This window comes from Solanum dulcamara, chromosome 3 (genome assembly GCF_947179165.1).
Source record: "Solanum dulcamara chromosome 3, daSolDulc1.2, whole genome shotgun sequence".
NCBI classification, from domain to species: Eukaryota; Viridiplantae; Streptophyta; class Magnoliopsida; order Solanales; family Solanaceae; genus Solanum; species Solanum dulcamara.
In genome coordinates this window covers 70119456-70146416 of record NC_077239.1, presented here as the reverse complement: position 1 = coordinate 70146416, position 26961 = coordinate 70119456, and the positions used below count along the sequence as shown (strand labels likewise).

General features: G+C 34.8%; 2 protein-coding genes across 2 annotated transcripts; one reads left to right on the top strand and one right to left on the bottom strand.

Annotated features, from left to right (window-relative positions):
- Positions 1–481: 481 nt before the first annotated feature.
- LOC129882778 (putative uridine kinase C227.14) lies at positions 482–8219 on the bottom strand. The gene is made up of 12 exons (XM_055957224.1): positions 8106–8219; positions 7445–7578; positions 7231–7274; positions 5179–5256; positions 3322–3514; positions 3073–3103; positions 2910–2968; positions 2636–2709; positions 2027–2113; positions 1178–1239; positions 1049–1077; positions 482–887 (listed from the first exon to the last, which is right to left on the bottom strand). The coding sequence occupies exons 1-12, from the start codon at positions 8158–8160 to the stop codon at positions 795–797; spliced, it is 939 nt and encodes a 312-aa protein (XP_055813199.1). The 5' UTR covers positions 8161–8219; the 3' UTR covers positions 482–794.
- Positions 8220–13745: 5526 nt separating this feature from the next.
- LOC129882777 (E3 ubiquitin-protein ligase RGLG3) lies at positions 13746–26938 on the top strand. Its single transcript, XM_055957222.1, has 12 exons — positions 13746–13913; positions 20180–20455; positions 21277–21361; positions 21450–21590; positions 21686–21799; positions 23900–23997; positions 24070–24149; positions 24223–24328; positions 25112–25239; positions 25392–25518; positions 25620–25676; positions 26602–26938. The coding sequence occupies exons 2-12, from the start codon at positions 20213–20215 to the stop codon at positions 26683–26685; spliced, it is 1263 nt and encodes a 420-aa protein (XP_055813197.1). The 5' UTR covers positions 13746–13913; positions 20180–20212; the 3' UTR covers positions 26686–26938.
- Positions 26939–26961: the final 23 nt, after the last annotated feature.

Sequence of the window (26961 nt, the reverse complement as noted above, 5' to 3'; positions counted from 1 at the left end):
TTCAAATTTTATAGATGGATAATACATTTATCACATACTTTAATAGACTTATAATACATTATGTTAGTTTTTTACTACACAAACATAATATATATTTTAAAGCACTTATAATACTTTTATATTGTATGCATAATTCACTTTTAATACAAGTGTAAATTTATCATAGTATTGCTATGTATTGCTATAAATGATAATAAATAATAAATATCGCTAAAATCGATAATTAATTTTTAAAAAGCACTCAATTAAGTAATTTTGTACTTGAACATAATTGTCGAATCCCATTGTTATAAGGTGATTAGTATAGTAGTGGAGGAGTTCAAAAATCATTTTAATTCACAAGTTCTATATATTAATATATTAGATATTATATTTTTCAAATCATCTTGTATAAATTTTATTGCTCTGCTATTGAAGAACTGTAGCTTAAGTATATATTAATGTGCATTATATTAAAATAACCGATAACTTCTATAACAAATTCATAAAAGGACCTTCTGCATTACATGTTAGTAAGGAAAGAACTCATACAAAGTAATATTACCGACCTTCTACATTACATGTCAAAAAGGATTAAACTACATCTTATTTGCAGGAAAAAGGATTAAACTATAAACACCATTATTTCCAGTCCCTTAAACTTAGGGTAAACGCAACAAAAGGTTCTACACTCCATCAGATTCAAGCCGGTGGATAAAAATTTATTTGGCTAACTTTTAATGCCAACATTCAAATTTTCCCTCGCACGAAAGACTGCTGAATTCACTCTTACTACAGGTGACGGAGTCGGGGGCTCACCTCAATTCGTCAATAGACTTGATCACCAAATCTGCATTTTTCTTGGACTTCATAATTAGCTCAGCATTGGGCCTGTCATTGTAATCTATCTGTGGAAAGAATTTAGCAATGAACCAAAATACTGTTCAATACCCAAAGAACAATAGGAATTGAGCCAGATGATATCTTAAAAGGAATTAACAGTGAACCGTTAAACTTAATTGTTCTGTCTTTCAAAAAGAAGCGGTATTAGAAGTGATTCAATGCTTACCCTCCATTTAGCAACATCAGGGGACTTCCCTACAACACAGATGAAAAGGCACCAATTAGTCTATATTATCCAGTTTTTTTTTTCTACACCTTTTCTAGTAAAGAGTAGAAACAACAGATGGATTAGTACCAGTAGATATATGTCTCTTCAGGACACGTTGCATTGCTTTCTCAATATCAACATCGACAAACCTAAAAGAGAATACATGTAAGATAAGGGTCTTACCACATCAAGAACAACTAAAGCTTTGTTCTCATATAATACTGCCACACAGCCAGCTTTTTAACAAGTCAACAGATCCTGTTACCAGCAGGCTTTGATAACCTATATCTAAGAAACTCAGGGTATCATATCTATAGTATATGAACATAAAACAGGCATGTTCTAGTTTTAGCAACATGCCATTTTCCAGTAAGTCAGGGATCTTAATATGCTTGCTTTTTCGCACATGGAGCAGATGGCTTTAGCATGATTTTTCTCCTTGAAGACATGATAGACATCGCAATACGCACGAAATCAGGGATTTTAAGATAGATCCTTCTTTTTTAACCATCCAATAGTGGGTACCAATTGCCCGAAAAATCCGGATTCGCTCCGCGTAGGGCCCATTAAAAGGAGAGGCACTTCCTAGCAGGAGTTTCTCCATTCCCATGTCTTGAATCTAAGACCTTTGGTTAAGGGGGTGGGATCCCATCCCACTATATCCCTTGGTGGTATCTTAATACTGATTTGCAGATCAGTTCCATTAATTGATAGAAGTCGCAATAATCAGTAAACCACTAGCGAAGACAATTCACACACTCAATCTCGCATCTTTTGTGCTAGACTGATGCAAACTCAAATTTTAACTTGCAGAAAAACTCAAGTTATCCCTCAGCGTGAAATTTCAGTTTAGTAGATTATGGAGATTCAAAGTGAATTCACAGATATTTCTTTCCTGTTGTCAAAGAAAAGCATGGATCAGAAAGATCATCATACCACTTCTCATCAAACATGGAGGATACCTCCTTCCAAGCACCATCTCCAAGAAGCAGATAATTACCTTCAACTATCACTATTTTGTGCCTGCAAAACTTACCATTAAAAAAAAAAAGAGAAGACGACAAAAAAGGGAAGAGGCAACGTTAGCAACAGGCAAAAGAACTTCACCATTTGTCTATTCCTTTGTGTCTTTAGAAACTTATTTAATTACTCGGCAGACACCTATGAGAGAGCTATTAATATTTTAGTTATCCAGTGCCCACAAGTATGAAAGAAAACTATAACAGAAGTGGCACGATCATTGTGAGAACCCTGGTTGAGCTAACACTTCCAATAACAAGACACCTCAGTGGGCCTGCATATCTTAAACATTACCCAGCTTTCACAGTTTCATAATATATTCTTCACTTCACTTCTAACCATAACATAGAGCATCAACTAAATTCAAAGAAATGAACTGACAGAACTTATGTTCTTTGCTCATTCATCCATTCATTAATTTCCCCTCACAATAGTGAATTTAACACACACTATTGAGACATATTCAGAATTTTATAGGGCGCAATCACAGACAGAAAATAGAATCCAAACTAGATATAAACTTACTGAAGCTTCACAAAGATATCATCTTCTACAGGATCTCCTACACCATGGTCAAAAGATGGACAGTACACTGATCCCTTGCAAAAGAAAGAACTTCATATCTTAGAATTTTCACAACATGGACAGAGTAAGGTCGAGGCAAGCAGAATACCACCCTCCTCTCTTGATGAAACATGATGTTACATCAAAGTTCAGGTCCACACAAGATTAACTCAAAAGGCTAAAAAATTCATTCATGGAAGTAAGTGCAAGTAATCAGATGTGAATATTCACTCACCTGTTCTTTAAGAGTTTTAAGGCATTCTAGCAGTAAATTGGGGTCAAATGTCCATGGGGCTGATTCAGCATAAAAAGATTCCAGAAAGATAAGTTAAACTAGAAATCAATGCTTAAACTGTGTACAAACTTATTATCTATCTGCAGTGAAAAAGAGAACTTACCACCCCTTCTCGCATGTGCTTCCTCTGGATCCTATGAAAAAGGACGACCAGTTAGATTGTTGGAACTGTTAAAAAGTTTGTCATCTGCCATGTCTTGTGTCTAGATTACTCAAAACCAGCTAACGACGCACATCAAACCACTTAAGGTTTTGTCCATTTTAAGTAGATTCAAATGTTTTGGCCAAAAACCAACGAAATTGCAGTCAAAAGAAGCAACATGAATAATAAGAAACCATTAGGAATTCCTACCTCCATTGCATCAAGCTGATGACGATAAAGGTGGAATCCATCCATTGGAAGAACAATAGCAACTTCTGGAGGCTCAACTTGAGAATCAAAGGAACAAGACTTTTGGGGCCATAACTTGTTGACTCTCTTAACTACTTCAGATGCAACAGTGCTCTTTCCAGCACCAGGGGGGCCAGCAAGACCAACAATATGCCTGCATAATTAGGCAAGTTGTTCTCCTTAAGGCACCTCATGGAATCAGCCAACATACCAATTTACTCGAGTGTTTGTTGATAATAATAACAACAGTTTGTAGTTATAAAATCCATGAAGCACAAGCGATCGGAGATGATACGAGTAAATAACAATACCAAAATAAAGAAAATGATAGTCAATATACATAAAAGGAAAAATATGCATGTTTGAGTCGATGAGTAGATGTTCATAAACATTATAATCATTAAATTAAGATACACAATTCTACTCATTTAAATGATTCGATGCATATATTTTATATTTTATATAGACTCAAGAGATGTTTTATATTATTGATATTGACACAACTACTAATTTTGAAAATCAAAAATGCATATTTTAATTATTGAAACTAACTCATCTACTGATTTAGTGACTATGCGATTATGTATATTCACTCTCTACTATTAACATATTTACACAGATAATCGAGACATATACATTCTGGTTGTAGCTTCCTGTGGGTACATCTTCTTCCTTTTTCCCCTATGGGAGTGCGGAACCTGTCGTCTCATTTTTATTTTCTCTAATGCACACAGGGTGGGACCCACGTGGAAGGGTGAAGGTGCACGTGCACCCATTAATTTCGGAGAAAATTCTATATATATGTGTATATACCTTGAAGAACTATCATATATTTAAAAGGACCTATCAAACAAATATCTGTTGGTCTAGGTCATTCTGGTCAGTGTGCCCCTTGTGCTCTTGAGCGCAGGTTTACAACCCGAGTTCGAATCTATGCTACAATGTTTCAGTTTTTTTATTTTTTGTTGGAGTTTGTGACCTGCTTGAAGCAGGCTGCTTCTATACAAATTGTATAAACCCACATAATTTAATTTAATTTAATTTTACTTTTTTTATTCTTTAGTCCCCACTCCACCTTTATTTTTTATTAAGCCCCAAATTTTGAAACCTACTTTTCCCAATTCTTCATCCCACGTTAACACTTAACAGTAGAAAAAGAAGTTTTCTCCCCATTCTAATTTCTAAACCCTTTTCTATTTTCCATTCTCAGTTTCTCACAATTTATTGAATTCGGAACGTCACCCACAGTCGAATCCATCGTCGACACTCAACAATTTTCTGGCGATCGAATTCGAGCCAACGGCCGGACTTCTCTAACAGTAAAGCTTTCCCTTTTTTGAATGACTAATATAATGTACTTTTTTATTATATTAGTATCAAATTAATGATATTCAATAATATTGAAGTTTGTTCTTTGCTATCATAATCATTAAGTTTTTTAAGAGTTGCACGCCGAACTTTGTCGCTAGTAATTAGCATACAAAAATTAGTGGTGCCCCCTTTAAGCTTAAATCCTGGGTCTACCTCTGACAGCACATATCATACTATCCTCAATATTGATATACATTTCGTTCACATAAACAGCCAAATGGTATAGAGGCAAACTAGAAATAGCAAAAACTTGAAGGAATTATCTCTTCTTTCCTTCATTTTCCCTTTTCCCTTTTCCAGTCAGTATTCAGTAAGGCTTTAAAGTTAGGAAGTAATCTAATTCAAGATAAACCATGGTTATCCTGAAAAGTTACATGTAAATAGCAACCAAATTTCTGCTTTGAGATGCAGATAAGCATCTAATAGATTTGCAAAATGATAGATTACTTGAAATTAGGGCTTGATGATGATGATGCAGTTGGAACAAGGTGTTCGGCCAAAGCAACATATATGTCATCCATGCACCTACAAGGTACACAAATATGAAGTAAAACATATAAATGCAAATTAATAAACTATATCACAGTTGTATAAGGTGGACAAAGCTCAACTTTACCCATCACAAGGACAGATTTTTCTCATGCCGAGTGAGACAAGTAATTGCACAGGCTTTATCGTTTAGCATATAAACAGGAAAAACATTAATAGCTTATAACCTATCCATATGGAGAAAAGGAGGTATCTACAATCTATAGAAGAGTCAACATGACATACTCAATCTAGATTGATTTTATCGTTCCAGTCAGACAGACACTGATTTGAATTTGGAGTTGAGCTTTCTTTTTTAAGTAATAAGTAGTCTTATTCATAAGAGAAATTGTAGCTCAGGTAAGGCCTACTATGGAAGAAATCATACTGAGAATACGATTAGGCATGACCAAGCCAAGAGAAACAAAATACAACAAACAAGAAACAATCAACTAATATTAAGTGTGAACCACAAATGGGAATGGACGTGGCCTGATCTTGAGATGTAGTCCATGTATTATACAAAGAAAATCTTACAGAGAGGTAGAGATCATGTCAATCTATACCATCATTTTTCAATCCTAGTTCTCCTCCTTTATCACTCCAGATGCCTTTTTGTCCTCTTCATGTCTCTTTTAACTTTCCCGCATTCATATTCCAGCATGAGAACATTGTACGAGCAATATAAACTCCCATGGTCTAGCTTGATCAATCTAACATCAAAATAACAAAGGAGTCCACAAGCTCAGTGGTTGCTTGCATCGCAATAGTGGTACTGGCATTTCATCTCCAAGGAACCTGAAGCATTTCAATTGCTTGTCCTACTTTGCAAGCATTAAATAATTGCTACAATCCACATTAAGTTCACTAGAGTGATTTGGTCTATATCTAAGGAAGTCCTACATCTCCAATTGTCGTAGGCCTGTTCGGAACTGAATGAATACTAGGCCTGCCAAAAACACGAAGTAATGCATCATGGTCACCATACTGTTTACCAAATATTGAATAGGGATGAGTCCACAGCATTGGGAAGTTCTTTCCACACATATGCCTCAGGAACAATGCCAGTCTATCATAGTTGGCATAGAATTGGCAAAGTCACTGCAAACAAGTCAGCCAGTAATTCTAGAAAGAGAGAGGGTCTAGTTTTTCATTTATTTAAAATTTAAATAAAGGTCTTCATATGAATTATATTGAGAATCCCAGCCCATATAATCAGACAATTAGCTATGAAGAGGTCCCTACAAGGGCTGCTCGTGCTAATAACTTGACTTGCACAACCAGGAATACAGCCCAGAGAAGTGCATATGGCCCTATCCAATTCAGAAGAAAACAAATACAATGACATGTCTGAAATTGAGTAAAGAAATGAGGCAAGGTCCTATCTTCAGTTGTTCACTCATTTAACAAGAAAATGAATGCTATAAATTGATGTATATGGAGCCACAAAGTCATTAAAATCAGCCAGGACTTTTGCAGTGTCTATTCATAGAAGAAGCTATTCAAATTTCGACCTTCTTTCAATTAGCTTTAACCACCAGAAACGATAGAAAACATATTATGAGATGACACATAACTCACTTGGTCAACTCTCTTACAAGTTGAAGGTCTCTTTTGGTTGCTTCAACGAAGCCTCACAGAAGAATATGCATATATCAGTAGTACAAAAATGACTGATAAAGAAAATAGTAATAAAAAACTAAAGAAAAGCAGTTGCTCACGCCTCATGCCCAGTAAATGTTCTTAATAATTGACTTGTAGTTTACGTTATGAAATCTTGCAAGCAGTATGATCCTACTACAATAGGCTGATATAGATAATAGGAGCAACAGGAGACTGAAAAAGCAATAAATGTCAACAAGCAAATCCAAGGCAGAAACAAAAGAAAGCATTAGGGGTACGGCAGAACAGAAATAGTTGAAAATATAAAGCTCAAAATATTTGTTACGTGGTTTTGGATAGCCAGCATACCCAGCTTCTATGACAGGAATATCTCTCTGTTGGCTACATGAAACCTGTAAGAAAGATACGAATTACATATGCAGACTGCACTCATCAATGACTTAAAAACAAGATATTTTCATACATCTAGACAAATATACAGGTCTAATCATATCAAAACAAAAATGTCTTTACACGCATCTTGTCAGTTTTATACAAGTCAAGCTAGACATAGAAACTGAACCTGCAAAAGACTCCACTTCCGAGTACGAAAGCCAGCTTGACAGAGTAAAGTTCCAGCGGCATTCTTCGTGGATGAAGGACATGCATAACACTTAATCCACCCAGGAAAGTTTTCTCTTTTGCACAGCAATGTCTCTGCAAAGCCCAAATTATTGTTGTAAGCTATGATCATTGAAGAATACATAACATAATGTTCAAAGTCAAGCATCGCCAATCCAAACCCCTGATAAAAGAATAGGGTTGTAGTAGGTTGACAGCAGCCAGGGTGGAACTATATAGGCTGAAGGGTAGTCAGTGGAACAACCTTCCCCTAAATTATACAGTGCATATATATATATATATATAGGTCTAAGTATTACTACTTTTTATACATATATATTAAATTTTGAACACAGTTAATGGAATTTCCGACTTAGCCACAATTGGCAAAATTGGCACCAAAATAATTTTGTTCTTTCAATTACTTGTCTGTCTAGTTCACTGCGATTGCATACATTTCCATAATCGAAAATTCAAATGTTAAATATACACTAATTACAACAAAACTCATTCACCAAAGCGGAAATTGATTAGTGAACGGAATCATTAAATTGAACTATATGATTGTTGTTGAATTATTAATCTATACTAATTAGAGCAGTAAATCTAAAAAACTAAAAAACCTGAAAATGGATATCGGAGTTTCGTGAAGCTCGTCGAAAACGATGAAGACTCCATTGGAACAGTAGCGAATTTTCACAAATATATCCCTTATGTTCCCATATGTTTTGGGGGTAGATATATATTGTCCATTAAGTATGTATGTCAGCACTTATATCCTTTAAATTTACCAAAACTAGCATTTATGGTCTTTGATTAAGAGCCCGTTTAGATGGGCTTAAAAATGTTTATATATGAAGTGTTCTTAGAATTTTGAAGCGCAGAAAGTTATTTTTATAAATAAGCAGTGTTTGAATAAAAATGCTTAAATGAGGAAAATAATGTGAATTTTAGGGTTAAAAGAATAAAAAGGGTAGTTTGGGAATTTAGTTAAAATATAAGAAATATAAAAGTAATTTTTATAGTCAAAGAAAAGGACTTTAAGCACTTAGAAAAAAAAATTAGGAATTCTAACTTTTCATTTTTGATTGAGTTTAAAAACTTTATGATTTAAAATTAACATTTGGCAAACACGTCAAAAAGCTAAAACGGGACTTTAAGTTAGTTTTGACCATCTAACGTAGATTCACTTTTACTCCTACTTGTTCACTTTGATTTGATACTAGATTGGCAAGGGCTCGTGCTCACGGGCCCAACACTAACAATTTGTTTTTAGACTAAACAATTTCATTTGAAAATATTAATAATGCAAGACTATTTCAAAATATGGATAATATCATATTATTAAAAATATCTATAATATGTACAACAGACACAAGTGTAGTGTCTTCTTAAGCCATCTGTAAACATTGTTATATACCCATAATTTAGTAGACGTAAAGAGCTGAGTTGGAGTTGTAATTTTAGTATCCATTCTTCTGCATTTCAAAAGGCCATGACATAGGGAGCTGTTGAGGTTTCTGACAAAAATGTGCTGCATTAGTAATCCTCCAAAGTTGAGGCAATTGTTGATGGAAGGGAAACTCATAAGAAAATGGCATATTACATAATAAAATGATATATCACGTCACCTCAAGATTAAGGATATTGAGGTAAGCAAAAAGCTGAATAGCTGATTTATTTCATTCTTGCTATTGAACTAACTTACCGACTGATAATCCAAAAACTTCTTTTCTTCATCAAACAAAAGTCACAAAAACAGAAAAGAGACTTCCTGTAATTAGACAATGAAAGATTGTTACAAACCAAATTAGATATGCCTTTTAAATTAATGTAAGAATTAAATTATAATAGTCATATAATTCACACCCCACAAGCTCTTTTTTATACTTGTACTTCCACTCAACTCAAATGATTGAGATAAATTTTCACAAATTAACTCATTTCTTTCACCAAATATTAACAAGGAAAAACAAATAAACAAATATCAAATCTTCGCCTCCTTTTCAATAGTCGTTCTTCGTAAGCCCTGACACTACAGATTTACAAGGAAAACGATTCTTTTCCCAGAAGGCAACATTGTTCTAAAGAAATTTAAAGCCATATAATTTTTATCTTATAGATTTATCTTGTCATTTTCAAGCCTTTTAGACATGAAAGCTTTGAAATATATGCCTATTAAACTATCTGTTATAATAAAGCTGAAAGGAAAGAACATATATGCCTATTGAACGTAATATATATATATATATATATATATATATATATATATATATATATATTTGACTTTATTTTTTCCACATCTTGTGAATATAAGAATATTGTATCTACCAATTGAGTTTTTTTTTTTCTCCACATCTTGTGGATATAATAGTAACTGTTTAATATCTTCAAGCACACCAATATACTTGGTAATACATTTTTCTCTATGAGTACCTACTGTAATGGGATGAGTAGTAACTAGTTTTTTCATTTGAAAACAACAGCATAGTAGAAGCTTCATGAACACAAACACCGTTTGGATGGGCTTAAAAAAGTGACTTTTATGTATGAAGTGTTTTTAGAATTTTTAAGTGCTGAAAGTTATTTTTATAAATAAGCAGTTGAGTGTTTAGATCTGAAAATAAGTTGTTGATGTGTTTGGCAAATAAGTGCGGTTAAGCACTTATTTTCTGTCAAAATGACTGAAATACCCTTAAAATTGTTAACACTATAATAAGTTGATTTAAAAGATTTTTAAACTCTAAAGTTGATTTAAATCAAAAGTAATTTATATTATAAAATCACTTTCACTATAAAATGTTTATTTAAGTTATTTTTTTATAAATAAATGTTACTGGGGGGTGCATGAGCTAAAAGAGATACTTATTTTGAAATAAAGAGTTGTGTATTAATTATGAGAATATTAATTAAACCATTCTTCTTCCTCCAACAGATATATCCTATGTTAACGGTGATTCAGAGATTTGCTATATTTCTTAACAAAGCAAAAGGGAAAAGCGACGCTGCTGTCACGACCCAAGCCTAGGGCCTAGACATGACATGGCGAATGAGGAACCCGAAAGTACCTCAAACAAGCCTCTTAGCATTCTTTTAGCCTTTCATAGATAATGATGATAAATAAACAAGCGGAAATCATAATAAATCTTCAACTTACATATGTCCAACAATACCTCTAACTATTAGATTTAATGGGGCTAAGATAAGTCCCTAGCTCACCCTCAATCATAATAGAAGAAATTCCATAGTAAAATATCTTAACATATCATAAACTAGAAAGATAAAGGAGTATTGTTCCCGGAACATGGAAACTCACCAAAAGTAGTCTTCAATGGAATATCAACTAGCCACGTGGAGGAGAACGAGGAGGAGCACCGATCCCTACATGGTGATATCATGTAGGCAAAAGAGTATGCATTAGTACTTTGAATGTACTAAGTATGTAAGGATGCATGAACATTGAGGAAACATTAAAAGTTTATGTAATATGGAACATAATTTAATGTATGCATAATAAATCATATATATATCCTTTAAAACATTTATTTTATGGGAAATTAACCATAACCGACATTTAAGACCATGCGAGCTATTACATGGAATCCAACATAACTCCCCACGTTGGCCGGGGAGACTACTTGCCGGGTAGAACTCCGTCAACTTCATTCATTTCTTTAATTTTAACTTTAAGGGCTATTTATGGATCCATTAGCCTAAGCCTACAAGGGCTCCTATGTTGGCACATAGTTAATGAGACAAGGGGTTGCTACTAGGATTTCCTTACCAAATTCCACCTCAATGCCTCATTCGGTGCTAAGTCAATCCCACGGAATAGTTTAATACTTCAAAATATTCATAGCATATAACTTGAGAATTCAAATATCATATTCGGTAGAATAGCTCATTAAAACATTTGATAATTCAAATATGCAATAATTGTCCTTATTGCATAAAGAATCCATCATTCATATCATTTCATCATTCTTTCATTTCATAAGACTCCCTTTTTTATCATAGATATTGCTTTCATAAACATTTATTTGGAGTCAAAGCTTTGAAGTCAAACTTTATTAAAAACATAGTAAAACTAGGTGGGTTCAAATCACTTCAACTTGCAAATATGTATGTAAATAAATATACATAAATACTTTAAAATTCATTAATTAAAAATTATGCTTTAAACAACCCACCATGAGTTTCAAGAATCTTTAAATAGATAATTAGAGGAATTACTTGTAAACCATCAATTCATACATATGAAATTATGTTACATCAAAATAGAACAATAATCATTAGTTTAACCATGATTCATACTATTAAGTAAAATTAAGAATTTCCATAAAAAAATATTACTTGAAATCAAGAAACTTAATTGAAAGAGTTTTTGGACTACATGGGTGGAAGAACCCATGGATAAATACACACATAACTTAGAGTAGAGCTTAAAGAAAATAAATATAATTTATCATATAATCAAAATAATTTAGACATGACAGTGGAAGAAATACTCTCATTGAAGCCTTACATACCTGGAAACCGAAGCTTTAGTTGGTACCGAAAGACTTAATGAACACTCTTGAGTCCTAGCTTCTCTCCTTGCCGGAATGTTTTGTGTACTATCCGGAGTATATGAATCACCGAAATAGTATTTCTTCACTACTAAGAACTAAAACTATATTTGAGAATGTGTAAAGAAGTGTATAGAGAGAAGATTTGCTTGAGAAAGCTTGATGAATAAAATGAGGAAATAAGGTGGGTATTTATAGGTGGGAAAGAGGGACCTAACAATAAATAAAATAATTATAAAAAAATCTGAAAATTTAGTGGAATATATTGATGTCATGGATGATGTTAAATGGAGGACAATTTATGTCATGGGTGATGTCAAATGTATCTAGATCTTTCTATGGTAGGTGAAATGAGTTATTTTTGACAGAATATTCTTTTTGGGAGCTGCGTTTGAATAAGATAAATTCCTTATTAGGATTTGGTGTCTTCATAAGAATTGTAGATATGGAAGTCTAATTTCATATCGTTCAAGAATCAACAAATTTGAATAAATCTACAGTGAGATATGATTTTTCTTCTATAAACACTCATTTCCGTCACAGCATCCTACCTTACAAAAATTAATTTATTTGACCTACTTAACCTCCGAATATTAAAATATGGTCTCCATAAAAGTTGTAGGTAATGATCTTGTGGTTACTCAGAAAATTGAATCACTCAATTTGGATATTCCTATGAAACGTTATGCCCAAAATACAGAGGTTGTATCATGTTTAGGCGAAAATTGAAACATCGTATACAACGTTTTTAGGGGATGTCACAGCCGCCATGGCTGCAAACACCAGTTTGCTATTCAAAGCCATAATCGGATCGCCCTGCCAAGATACGGGTCAAATTTTTCTCAATGCCGTGATTGAACATAGCCCAGAAAGGAAGCAATCAATCATCATAGCCCCTTTACAACATCAACAGCACAAAGAAAGGAGAAAGAAAAAGAGAAAAAGCAAGAGTAAGAAGAGTATTAATGTGTGTTTGGATGAAGGTATATTGTTTGTTTTTCTTATATATTTCAAAGTGTTGTTGGTTTTTTATTCCATTAATGGAGAAATCACTGGCAAAGCAGAGATGGAAAACCACTCTTTTACAGAAAATTCCATTTTTCTCTGTCGCCTCATTCTTCTTCCTTTCTTGGCTATGCTCGAATTTCTTGACTAGTCACCAAGATTGAAAGTCTGTTTAGCATTCCAAGCAAATTAATCAGATGAAGCCTTTTTATTAGCGGCAATGTTGTAGAATCAACCAGCTGGACCATTGGGTTTGGAGGCTGCACTATTGTAGAAGATGATGAACAGAGATCGTGGAGGTTGCGTTGTTGCTGAAGAAATGAGGAACAGATGTGAATTTCAGGGCTTTAGCTGAGAGGGTACTTTGGAAATTAAAATAAAATATTAGGGATACAAAAGTAATTTCCATGGTCAACAAAAATGGCTTTAAGCCCTCCCAAAAAAAGTTAGGATTTCCAACTTTTCATTTTTGAATGATTTTAAGAACTTTATAGTTTAAATTTAGCATTTTAAATTGGTAATCAAATACCATAATAAGCTAAAAGGGGCCTACCAACTTATAAGTCCATCCAAACGGGCTCCAAGTCAATCCAAACACCACTTAATTTCTTTTGGATAAGTAAAGGGCTAAAATTGGGTTATTTTTGTTCCATAATTAAAATGGGAGGGGGGGGGGTAAAGGTGGCCAAAAAGGCAAAAAGTGGCCAACCCATATTATATTCAACGTGCAGACATCAAATGAGAACAACTTTGATTACCGACGATAAATATTTGTACTTGTAGAAAAAGCTCAAAAGAGTAATTCCCAGGCCCCAGCAGCAGATTCACTGTGCATCTGAAAATCCGAATATCCTTCAGGTCTGCTCTCTCTCTCTCATCCATTGGCACACATGTTCCTTTACTGGTTTTTTATTTCTGTAAATTGCAATTGTGTGTGGGTATTGCTAGATTTTGTTAAGTTTGGCTCCAGGCGGATTTAATATTTGATGTTTATGAAGTTTTATAATTATTTCAAGTCAATATATTTGTAAATAATTTGATAGAATTTGTACAAAAGTTCATATGAAACCGTTCTATCAGGACATGGTAGATCCGTCCCTTGGCTCTGGTAGAGCTTGTCTTAGCTCTGGAAATTTGTGTGAATATTACACGATCACCAATACAAGTTTCCTTGAACAATTATTAGCACGAGAGTATCTAACGTGTGTACTGATTTTTCTAGTGAATTAGGACTCATTTGTCCATAAAAATTATTCATTTTTTTTCTTAATGATTTTTCACTTTATTTGAAAATCACAGTTTGCCGTGAATCCAAATTCAACTTGAATTTGTATTTCAAATCTGGAAAACAATTTATAACATGTTTTCTAACTCACTTTTCACTTTTCAATTTGTATTTAAGTACATTCAACAATGAACGTTGCTCCAAATATTCTTTGTAAAAAGTAAAAACTATAACCAAACATAACTTCTTTTTCAACTCCAACTCCATAAATTCCAAATGAAGTAAAAAATATTTTGATCTATGGCCAAACGCCTTGTAATTCGTTAATTATTGCTATATTTGACTTGAAAATGACAGCCATCAATGCGTGGTTTACTTTGACTCTACTTGTGAGGCACCAATTAGTAATTGAGGCGGAGCTAGGATTTTGAGGTTGTGGGTTCTGCATTCTAGAAATACAACTTATTGGGTTCTCGATAAATTATTTGTATATATACGTATTAAGTGGATTTCTTAACACAAATACAAGATTTGTGTGAATGCTTCTAGGTTTTGCCGAACCCGTAGACGGGCTTGTAGCTCCGCCCCTGATTAGTTACCCAACATTCCAACATTTATGAACTAAAAGATACTTTTATTGGATTCCTTATCCATCCTAGCTGTGTGGGATTATGGTTGAGCTAGAGTTTCAATAAGTAGTATTCGATTAGGAATGACGTCGGACAAGGTGGGTGTGACCTTCATGGTGGACAAGACGAGGGAGGCAAGATTGAGATAATTCAGATTTCAGGCATGTGAAGAGCAGATGCACAGATGCTTCAGTGAGGATGTGTGAATGATTGGTATGGTGGGCCTTAGGAGAGATAGAGGTAGGTCAAAGAATTACTGGAGAGTGGTGATTAGACAGGACATGACACACCTGCAGCTTACTAGCGTCATGACCCCAGATATGAGGATATGGATGTCGAGGATTAGGGTAGAAGGTTAGTAGCTAGTCGAGTGTGTCTAGTTTCCCCTATCAGTTGTAATTTTTGTACTCTCCTACGGTCTCATGCTTCAATTTTATTATTACCTGTTGTTGCTATTCTCCATTATTTTCACTATTGTATCTACTGTATTTTCTTTGCTATTGATTTTGATATACTTTACTTGAGCCGAGGGTCTATCAGAAACAACCTCTGTCTTCATAAGATAGGGGTACAGTTGTGTACACACTACCCTCCCCAGACCTCACTTATGGAATTACACTGGGTATGTTGTTGTTGTTGTTATGTGGCATAACAGATTAACGATTGATGATATGTTAGGTGGTTTATCAGTTCTTTCCAATTATGACTTATTCATTACCCTGTTTTCTGTGACTTATTAATTACCCTGTTTTCTGTTTTCAATCATTTGACTAAATTAAGCTCAAGTTGGGTGATGCTTTGTTGCTGCAGTTAGTTGGGATAAAATGGGTAATTAAAATAATTTGAGAAGGAGAGAATGGCTCAGATTGGTTGTCTTTTCCTTTTGGCATCAAAGTTAGTAGGGTAGGAGAAAGAAGATTGAATTCCACAAATGTTTATCCCTTATTAATGGCCTTGGAGCATAGTTATACCTGTCACTTTTGCTTTTGAGATTGGATGTAAAATGGATAGGTATTACTAGTTGCTTAGATCCTAGATGTTCCCTTAGGAAAAGCATTACATTTAGGATCGGCCATTATTAAGTAAGTTAAGATGAAGTTTGCCCCAACAAACAGTGTGAATGCCGAGCTGACTAATAAATTCCGGTCCTCATATCTGTTTTAGCACAGTCCATGGCAAAACTCAAAGATGACTATCTATCCTGCAAACAAAATCTTCTGGGCTTGTAATGAGAGAGGTTTAGATGAGGAGCAAATTATGAATTCAACTGACATTAAAGATGCTTATGGACTAATTTGAGGTCTGAGAAATTCAAGGAATGAGGTACTCTGAGCAACTACAATCGCTTATATATGATAGTGATTTTGAATATAATCTAAGGTATAGACTAGTTGAGATCAAGAAGAGGAAACAAAAAGGTAGCTAAATAACTATTAACCTTCTTCGTCTCTATGGGCATTTTATTGTATTACATTTTGAACTAAGAACGAAGAACAATGAATGGAACTCTAGGGAGCATTTAGTGAAAATTCAGCTAGAATGCTTTGTGAAGGAAGTGGTGGGGGTGGGGGTGGGGGTTAAAAAGTTGGCATTTAGTATCTTTCAAGCAACTTAAGAAATTTGAGTCGCATGATTAGGAAGATTAATTTGATACACTATCAAAACAATTTTAAAAAAAAGAAAATATATTCAATATTCTTCAAGCTCTACAATTAGATAATGCAAATTAGACTTTCTGTCACAACCTAACCAGGAGCCTTTTCTCTTCTTTTAATAAGGATAGCCTAAATAGGGGGCTGCAACTTGTGATTAGAGAGCTCACTCAGCTAAGCAAATCATGGCTTGATCTCGTCTCAGAATCAACATTCAAAAAACTGAACAATAACTTGAAGAAAACATAAGGCAATATCACCCCAAAACTGGTCAAATGAGTACAGAACAGAAAATGGATATATTGCAAATACAAGGAGCATTACTCTAATATTAATATAGGATCATAATTTCTACACAAAACATATGAAATGGCACACATGAGTGGGGCAAACACATGTAGTCCGCATTAGAACTCTATCTCTATAATTGTACTCGACTTCCTTATAAAAAAATCTCGTGACTTAAATCTATCTCTATATCAGCGCTGATATTTGTATGCATGTAAGAACGTTGAGTTCACTAACTCAATGAGTTGTAACTAAATTCAAGACATGATTGCGACATGCGCAAGCCCCCCCCCCCCCTACTATTGCATAACTTAAAAAAGCTATAAACAAATAAGTTTGAAAACATGCTCAACATATGAAAATGGAAATTCATGTAAATATGCATATATTTTGTAATATACATAACTAATTCATAATTCTTCTCTTTTCTGTCTTATACTTTTCTCTGATCACCGGTAATCGACACCATCCCCATCAGGTAGACACATCTTATTAACTAGAATTTGACACCACAACTGTTATTTGGGGGCTCCACCCTGTCATGTGAGGATAACTAGAATCTAACACCACTGTTAGAGTGGGTTAGAGTCCCAATTGGTTGGGGAGTGGACTAGTGGTTTGGTAATATGGACTTGGGCAATCCTCCCCTCATGAACTAACTTTTAGGGTTGAGTTAGGCCAAGATACCGTATCTTTACATGGTATCAGAGCCATGTCCATTCTCATTTAGGCTCCTCGTCCACGCTCCAGGTGTGAAGTGGGTGTTAGTGTGGATTAGAGTCCCACATTGGATGTGAAATGGATTGGTGGTTTGCTTATATGGACTTGGGCAATCCTCTTCTCATGAGCTAGCTTTTGGGGTTGAGTTAGGTCCAGGTGTCATATCTTTATAATCACCTTTGTAAGTAAGGATCTCATTTTCTTTCTTATTCAAAACTCGTTTTATATGATTTCAACAACAACAACATACCCAGTGAAACCCCATAAAGTGGGGTCATATATCAATATATGATTTCTACATATATGATTATCTCATATATCAAATATGCAAATCATAGTTCAATATTACATATAATTAGATATTTAACAAGTTCTCATATCATTTGAAAACATATAGGTATAGTTTGGAACATGCCAATCAAAGTACTAAAAATATGTTCATCTCATGACTCAGATGCTACCTAAAAGCTCATACCAAAGAGATCATACTTATGAAAGAAATACGTAAGTCATATCTCAAGACATGCACCAAAATAATATCAGTCTCATAAGCATGTCTCGAGTAGTGCTGGAAAACGAGAAGGCCAGGTCAGATATGGGCTGGTCAAAATCGATTGGACAAAAAATAGATAAAATATCTGACTGCCCATATTTCATATGGATAAAAAACGGGTTGAGTGATGGATAATATGGGTACCAATAGTATCCATAGTGGTAAGTTAATACTAGACAACCTTGTTAGGTTCATTTTGGTTCTCCTTGGCAGATCTAACTTAAGTAAATTTTGTGCTTAATCATTTTTATAGAAATTGTCAAATGTGACTATGTCAAAAGCTCTATCCAAAGTTCTTTTTATTTTAATTGATAAATGATGTATATATATACTCCACGAAAGAGCCATTTAGTTTCTGCATCCCTCCTAGTTCCTTTTTTGGTGGTAACTGTTGGCAGGATCAGGAGATATTAGTACTCTTGTACCAATCTATAGAAGAATTGCATTAATATGATTTTCTCAGTAGATTGAATAAGAGCATACTCCTTTATTTTGTGGTCTATTAGCATTATTAGCCACAGAGTATTATTTGATTTTTTTCTTTCTTTCTGTATGAACTGATTTCAGTGTATATAACTCCAGTGTTTAGTATGTATGGGAAGTTCCTATCAGAATATTAATCTTAAAGAATGGTTCAGTCATCAGTGGCAGTAGCTTCAGTTAAAGAGAAAACATATTGGAACTACTTTGTGGAAGTATGAAAACAAAATATTTATATTGGTTGTAATATCGATTGACTAGTCAACAATTTGTATACCAAATGAGAGTCCTAGCTTGAAGAAGCTTTAAAAGAAGCTTTCGCCTTCCTTCCTAGTTCCTAGCCTTAGAGTGAATTCTTGTCTTCTACTTACCTTCGCTTTCATGTTGCGCATTCGTCGCGTTTAAAGTGGGTTATGATATGGATATCCATTTTTTTACAGCGGGTTATATGGATATGAGCCATATCTGACCCAGTTCAAATGAATTAGTTATCCAATCCGTTTTAAATTGGGCGGGTTAAACGGGTACTTGCATTTTTTAATCTATTTTGCCAGCACTAGTCTTGAATAAATGCAAGTTTTTCAAAACATCCATATTAGATACTAATCAAACGTTTAAATCATGCATAATTAGTGTTCAGATCATGCATTTTTCAAGGGTTGAGCCACACTGGCCTGGACGTCGACGCATGCAGATTTAACTCTACTTGATAAACTTTGTGGAAGTTAGCTTCCTGTCTAGCAGTTATAGTTCATCATTTATTAATCTGAACTAATACGTGCTAGTTTGTTCTTGACGAGGTTTAGAAATTTATAGGGCATCATTTGATATAGATAAGGACTCCAAGCTTGAGCGAAGCAGCCCCTTCTTGTAGAAGCTTATTACTAACTTCTTAGAATAGCATGCACATATTTTCTTGCCCGGGTTCATTTTTTCTGGAAAAAAATAACTTCCACCCCACTGTGGGATTGGATTACATGTTACTTTACCCATTAGAGAAAATTACTTACCCATTGGAGAAAATAATCATACATAAATGCCTCTAATATAGTTTTTCCTATTCATATTAGTACAAAGTCTCAAACGAATAATTTTTCTCTCGCTTTTGGCCTAGCAAACCCCAGTTGCAGGTCTTCACAACGTGCCATTAGCTCTATGATAGAGTGTTAGAGCACGCCTCCTGATAATTGTGGTGTTGTGCGTTGGTTATGAGTGTTCGCTGCCACGGAGAGTGTTCAATATGCTTACTGGTGCCTGTTATAAGGGGATGTTCAAAAGGAATTATCCAATTCAATCAGAAGTTTGGGTTAAGGCACAGTGCTTTGTGCTTGGAACTTCTATTTCTGTAGAAGCATATTGCTGTTATGTCATTACAAAGCTTCTAAAACCTGTTTATTATTATCAATATCAATCCTTAAAATGAGTTCCGTGTACATGGAAAGAGATTTTGATTGGGCACTTATGTTTTCCTGCTCTAGCAAATCTAACTTATAAATACACCCGCTTTTCTGATTAGTATGAAGTTGTGAATGCAACTCAAATTACTGGCATATCAGCTCATTATAGTGTCTTTGCAGAGCTCTTAATAACGTTGAATATATTCATACACAATGGGGAATCAAGAGTCTGCCTTAAATGACGCTCACGGTGATCATTATCACCACAGCCCAGAACGTGTAAGAAATCAAATTGGCTCCCATCCTCAATATCAGCCTACTACTTATGCAGAAAGCTCCCTCGATTCTAACTATCGAGCTCAAGCTACATCATATGCCGGAAGTTCAGATAGAGCAAACTATCAGAGGAACCAGCAAGCCTCTTACATAGCTGATAACTATAAATCTTTGGATGAGGTTAATTTCTTAATTACATGTTCATTTCTTTCCAGATTTTTTATAGAGTTTCACAAAACATCTCATGGTGGACCAATGTGGAGACATCAGATGGCAATGAATAAAAAATCGCAAGTTTGCGTTGTTTTCCTTAACTTCTGAGATACCATCTTTTGTTTGCTTCAAGTAATTTAGAGATTCTTGTTCTTTGAATGTTAACCTTTCACCTCTAATGAATTATGATACTTGAACAAAAGAAACAATTTTGTCACTATTCTTAACCATAAATCTTGTATCTCAACATTGAGAGTGACCAAATATTCTATGAAGTTATACTGTTTTACTTTATTTAGAGAAAATATTTTATTTCGTAAAATCTCATGGTATGCTTCTTAGAAGCTAAAATAGTTACATCTCAAATCAAATACAATTATGCATTGCATGTTCACAGGTGCTGCTGGAAATATTGGGTGATGTACTGCGTAACTTAGATCTGCCCAACCTCTAGAGAGCTGCTGGTCGTATTACATTACAATATGTAGCCATTTCTGTTTTCTATTTAATTTTATCACTCAAAATTGCTAAAGATAGGAACAGCCCACACTGAACTTATAGAACTAGTATTCTGAAAGATGATCATTGGAACCATTAGTTTCATTATTTGACCATTTTCTCTAGTTAGAAACTTGGAATTGACAAATCAACTTAGATTAGGCAAAAAGTCAACAATGAATCAGTTCATGTGGTGTTTCTATTTTTACTGCTTACTTTGCTAACGAACTGAAGTAGCTAGACTTTTGAGCGATGTAATATATAAATAACAGAAAGAGTTTTTATGTCAGGTTGTTACCGCATTGCGAGAAGCAGGCCTTGAATCGTCGAACTTGATTCTTGGCATCGATTTCACCAAAAGCAATGAATGGACAGGTGAACTACTTCATTCGCTAGACTATTATTGGTCATTGTGTTTGTCTCAAGTTATGGAAGCGATGGGTTGACAATTTTAAGGTTGTAGGGAAGTCTTCATTCAACAGGAGAAGCCTTCACTCAGTTGGTCACACGGCTAACCCATACGAGCAAGCCATCTCTATTATTGGGCGAACTTTGTCTCCTTTTGATGAAGACAATTTGATACCTTGTTTTGGATTTGGTGATGGTTAGTTTTTGCTTCTAAGCCTTAATTTTTTCACAAACAACCAAAGATGGTTTCAAATAGCCTTGACCATGGGTTATTGTCTCTGTAAATTTTAGCAACCACACACGATCAGCATGTGTTTAGCTTTTACCCTGATCATCGGCCTTGCCATGGATTTGAGGAAGCTCTAACAAGATATAAGGAAATTGTTCCTTATCTGAAATTATCAGGTTTGAGCTGAATACCGTTTTCATAATTTCCTTTGTTCAGTGGTTGGATAGGGGTAATCTGTGTGGTTCATACAGTATTTGATATGCCTTTCTGAATCTTAAATTAGTAGCAGTGGCATCCATAGTCATATAACGTCTCCTTTTTGTTAACCTTGTATGCTAAGCTCTCAAAAAATGTAAGGATTAGCTTATCCATCTTATGTTTGTCTTTCATTGACAAAGTTTATACTGTGTTATCATAGTTTTACTGAACTCCTGATTTTTAGTTAGTGTATCTCTTTACATTGTTGAAAATCTGAGTGGAAAAATGGAGGAACCAACTTTATTGATTCTAATTTGCTTAGGGGTCGAATGGTAGAGTGTATTAAAATAATGCTAAATAAAGTGTATTAGTAATGCTTGCATTAGTTATGCTTGCATTAATTATGCTTAGAATATTTCTTGTGCATTGTTTGGTTTAGTGTATTAAAAAATAACATGCATTGCATAAAAATTTATATTTACAAAAATATCCTCAACAATTATGATGGAAAAGATGTAAAAAGGTTTTTGAGGGGTAATTGGGTCTTTAACCATAATAATTCAAGCATTAAATCCCCTTGCATTACTAATACCTAGAAATCCATGGTATTAGTAATGCAAGCCTTAATACACAATAGAGTGTATAACTAATGCCATGAAAAAGTGTACCAAACAAGGTACTACTAATACACCTAATTAATGCATGTATTATTTTTGCTAACACACCCTACCAAATGACCCTTTAGTGTTTTTGGCACTCAGCTATTTAAATATACTTAACTACGTCTTATATGTACACGAGCAACAATTGATGACTATGATCTTATTATTTCCAATGAGACATTAATTCTCTTAATACTATATTAACTTTTCTTATCTCAAATGTTACATTGGCTCTTATTATCATTTCCTACGCTCTATAAATTGCTGAGATGTTCTCCATTAATTTGTGATATCATCCGAGTTGTTGGTGGAATACGAGGAATCCTGATGGGGTTTCACCAAGGATCAGCTCTTAGCCTGTTTTTATTTACCTTAGTGAAGAAGGAACTGATACTACATATCCAAGGGGAGGTGCCATGGTGTATGCTATTTGCAGATGATACAGTAGTTATTGACGAGACACGTGGTGGCGTTAAAGATAGGCTGGAGATTTGGAGAAAAATCTTGGAGTCTAAAGAATTTAGGTTGAGTTGGACTAAGACAAAGTACTTGGAGTGGAAGTTAAGTGACGTGACTTACGAGGTAGATGTGGAAGTGAATATCGATACACAATTCAACTCCAAGAGAGAAAGTTTCAAGTATCTTGGGTCAATAATTGGGGAATTTTAATATGGGGCCCAACATCAGGAAATGAGAATTAGGATGGGCCCTGCTCTAATACCATGTAAAGAAATGGATCTTGGTCCAACTCAATCCTTAAACCTAACTCATGAGGTAAGGATTTCCCAAGACCATATAAAGAGACCACCCATCCCTTAAACCATCAATGTGGGACTCTTCACAGATATTTTAGACTCATGGATCTCTTGTAAATTTTGCTCCCTACACAGATTTTGTGCTGATGAATATACTGTTACTATTATCAAAAATAAATAAATTGTCAGGTGTTATTTGTGACAACAACATGGGGAGAAGGAGTGGATTTGCAAAGTTTCGTGTTTAGAGAGGGTGGGGGAACTTATTGGAGTATGATTATCCAGTTTTGGCAAGAATTAATACAACAATGATACCTCAGTCTCAAATCAACTTTGGTTAGGTTATATGAATCTTCACTAACCATGTTCCCCAGTTTTTGCAAGAATTATGTTGGAGTTACAAATCAAACCAATCTGAACTAAACTGCAAAGGTTATCGATATAACAAATACGAGATGTATGAACCTTATTTTCTGGAGAATTGAACCCAATGCTTTGAAGTTCTTGGAGCCTCAACTTTACTCTTGGACTAAGTCCACCTCATTTTTGTGTTTCTTAATACTATTGCATCATGTGATTGTTTATTGTTATCTGATGAATGTCCTTTATGAAATGCTCCTGCTTGATATGATTATCCTAACTCATCTGAAAAAACATGTAGGTCCAACATCATTTGCCCCAATAGTCAATGCTGCAATTGATATAGTGGAAGCAAGTAATGGGCAGTACCATGTCCTTGTCATTATTGCAGACGGGCAGGTTCATATCTTCTTGGAAATAATTTGACTTCTTCCTTGCTTCATCACTAGTAATTCCAAATTCTAAAAACAGGTAACAAGGAGCATTGACACTCCGCCTGGAAGCCTTAGCCCTCAAGAACAGGCTACTGTAAATTCTATTGTTGCTGCCAGGTAAACAGTGAGCTTTCTGGGAAGTTGATTTATAGCTCCATTCTCCTGCCTGACTTGACATGCTTACATGCAGTGAATATCCTCTTTCAATTATTCTGGTTGGAGTTGGAGATGGCCCATGGGATGAAATGAAACGGTTTGATGATAACATTCCACAACGGGCATTTGATAACTTCCAGGTATGGCTATAAGACATTCTTTTTCTTTGCTTCCATCTCTTTAGCATGTCTGGTTAAACCAACTATGCTTCACCTTTCATCTGCTCTAGATATTTTTGTTTTCTTGTGTGTAATGTTGTCCCCATTTTCTCTTTTAAATCCATTATGTACATCGTTTTTAAAATGTAAGCGAGCTTCAAATTGTGAACTCAATAGTTCCTAGGAAGCCTCTTATTTTTTATTTTTTTTTGGACATCATGGGCATCGTTCTTGGTTCTGAGATTTTTGGAAGAGAAAGACAATCCTTGTGATCTGGTGCTTTACATGTAAGGGACTTCGAAGGAGGCTTATCCTCGTATTTTGCCCTGGAATTTTGCAATGAAGTTGTGGTTGGAGATGCTTAACATGTTCGGCACATGTTAGGTCATGCCAATAGGGTAGAACAGCTGATGTGCTTTTGGAATGTCGGGGGATTCAGGTGGAGCAGATTTTAACAGAAGGAAAGCATGAGGCTAATCCCTCATGCTACAAAATGGACTGAATTTTTCTGGTTGTTGTGTAATTGGCCCTATTATAGATGGCCCCCATGAGGTAGTGGTAAGGTCTGCGTACATCCACCCTCCCCAGACCCCACTTGTGGGATTCCACTGGGTATGTTGTTGTTGTGTTGGCCCTTTTATAGATGGAAGGAAATAATCTTGCACAGTCCTGCCATATGTAGCCTTCCTGTAGGGAATTATTTCTTCTTCTAACGATGAAAGTTTTGATGCTAGTTTTCCTAATTATTTGTGCACCCACTTGCAGTTCGTTAATTTTACAAAAATCATGTCTGAGCATTCAGAGATGGACAAGAAGGAAACAGCCTTTGCTCTTGCTGCACTAATGGAAATTCCATTTCAGTACCGAGCCACACAACGCCTTCAATTCAGAGAGTGAGTAGCTTCCATCTTTGTGGATATTCTTCTTGCAAGTTGAAAGCATCTACATGAAGCCAACTCAATCAATATCAACAAGATGTCGTGACCGCTTAGGCTTGGTTTATTTTGTCATAAAAGAATTAACTTTTTCAAAACTTGTTATTTAGAAGCAAAAGAGGCCCTCGGACAAGGCCATTTCCTCCTCCTCGTGAAGTAATTGATCATGACAGTGCTGTCAAATCATTGCCACATGTGACAAGCTATGAACCTGTTGACTCTGGAGCTGCAGAACAAGTAAGTATTTGTGTTATATAATTCTTGCTCTTCTTGTTTGTAAATGTCTGTTTCTCTCGTTCAGTTTGTTTTTCTAAATAATGTCTTCCCTTTTTCTTAAGGTTTGTCCCATCTGCTTGACAAACCCAAAGGACATGGCTTTTGGATGTGGTCATTTGGTAAGTGATTATAGAAGTGACACTTAACTACTGTTATTGTTGAATTCAATCTTAAGAATATAAGACATACTATTTTCAAGTTTACATGTGACTTTTGACCGCTATAGTTTCAGCTTATAATCTATTATATAATTTTAGAATGCCTGAATGACTACTTTTTCTAGCATTGCATTAACATTATGCTGCTTAGATCAATTCATTTTCCGTAAAGAATGATGACAATAAGGATCTCATCGTTGAAGGTAAGACAAAATGGTGGAAGTTAGTGGCCAGAGATAACATGTTTAGTTTGCAATTCATTTTGCTCTTCCCTATCCAATCATTTATAAGAAATGGTTAGAGTGTCATTAAATAGTGAGGGTATCATTTTTTGGAATTCCGTACTAGCATTACTCAAAAGGAAAACTAGCTTGAATATTGGCATTCTGAAATCTTACATGGTGAAATACCATTCACCTACATTTCCTACTTAATTATACATATCCTGGCAGACTAACACACGATGCTGCTGAAACGAACTTTTGATGCACTGTTAGTTCATCTGACAGTAGCAGAAAGAATAGAGATACTTTGCTTGAGATTAAGATACCTCTATTTACCATTCACTGCATCTATGGAGGGTGGTTTTCATAACTATGGTTATCCTAATGACCTTATTCACTCCAAAGAATTCCTTTGATGTTTTTACAATAAGCACATCCAACCTTGTGACTTAGGAGATTTGATGTGTGCCCTATTTGAATGATCATAACGTTTAACTTTCATTTGTCTTAGTACTCATTCTGCCACTGCTTCTCATGTTCTGGATGCATCTAGCATATCGTCTAGTTTTTGCTATTAGTATTTGAATATTTGTTTACTTACAACTCTTATTCTAGACCGGGAAATGGCTATTGAAAATATTTCCTTGTATTTTCTGAATCAGACATGCAAGGAGTGTGGTGTCACGATAACATTGTGTCCTTTATGTCGAGAGCCCATTAAAACTCGCATAAGACTGTATAGCTAGATGCCAGAATGTCAATTAAACAAGTTATTAACTTTCCTTGTTCCTTGAAGAAGAAGACTCAGGTTGTCATATGATAGCTGATGAAATATAATATCAACACTGTAAATGAGCTGTAACGTATGTATAATTTATATGGAGTTCTTCAGCTTTTTATTTTTTGGGGGTTATGCACATTTTTAGTGTCTATCTAGTGAAATGTACATAACTAAATATATGATGGACTTCTATATTGATGCTTAATATTCGTCACTGATTCTGCTATCTCGTCATTTTAAT

Excerpts from the sequence above, each read along its gene's own strand:
- LOC129882778 (XM_055957224.1), bottom strand. The coding sequence starts at position 8,160 with ATGGAGTCTTCATCGTTTTCGACGAGCTTCACGAAACTCCGATATCCA. Across the intron at positions 7,275-7,444 it reads GGAAGTGGAGTCTTTTGCAG|GTTTCATGTAGCCAACAGAG; the intron begins GTTCAGTTTCTA and ends TCTTTCTTACAG. Across the intron at positions 2,710-2,909 it reads TTAAAACTCTTAAAGAACAG|GGATCAGTGTACTGTCCATC; the intron begins GTGAGTGAATAT and ends TTCTTTTGCAAG.
- LOC129882777 (XM_055957222.1), top strand. The coding sequence starts at position 20,213 with ATGGGGAATCAAGAGTCTGCCTTAAATGACGCTCACGGTGATCATTAT. Across the intron at positions 20,456-21,276 it reads ACTATAAATCTTTGGATGAG|GTTGTTACCGCATTGCGAGA; the intron begins GTTAATTTCTTA and ends TTTTTATGTCAG. Across the intron at positions 21,591-21,685 it reads TTGTTTTGGATTTGGTGATG|CAACCACACACGATCAGCAT; the intron begins GTTAGTTTTTGC and ends TGTAAATTTTAG.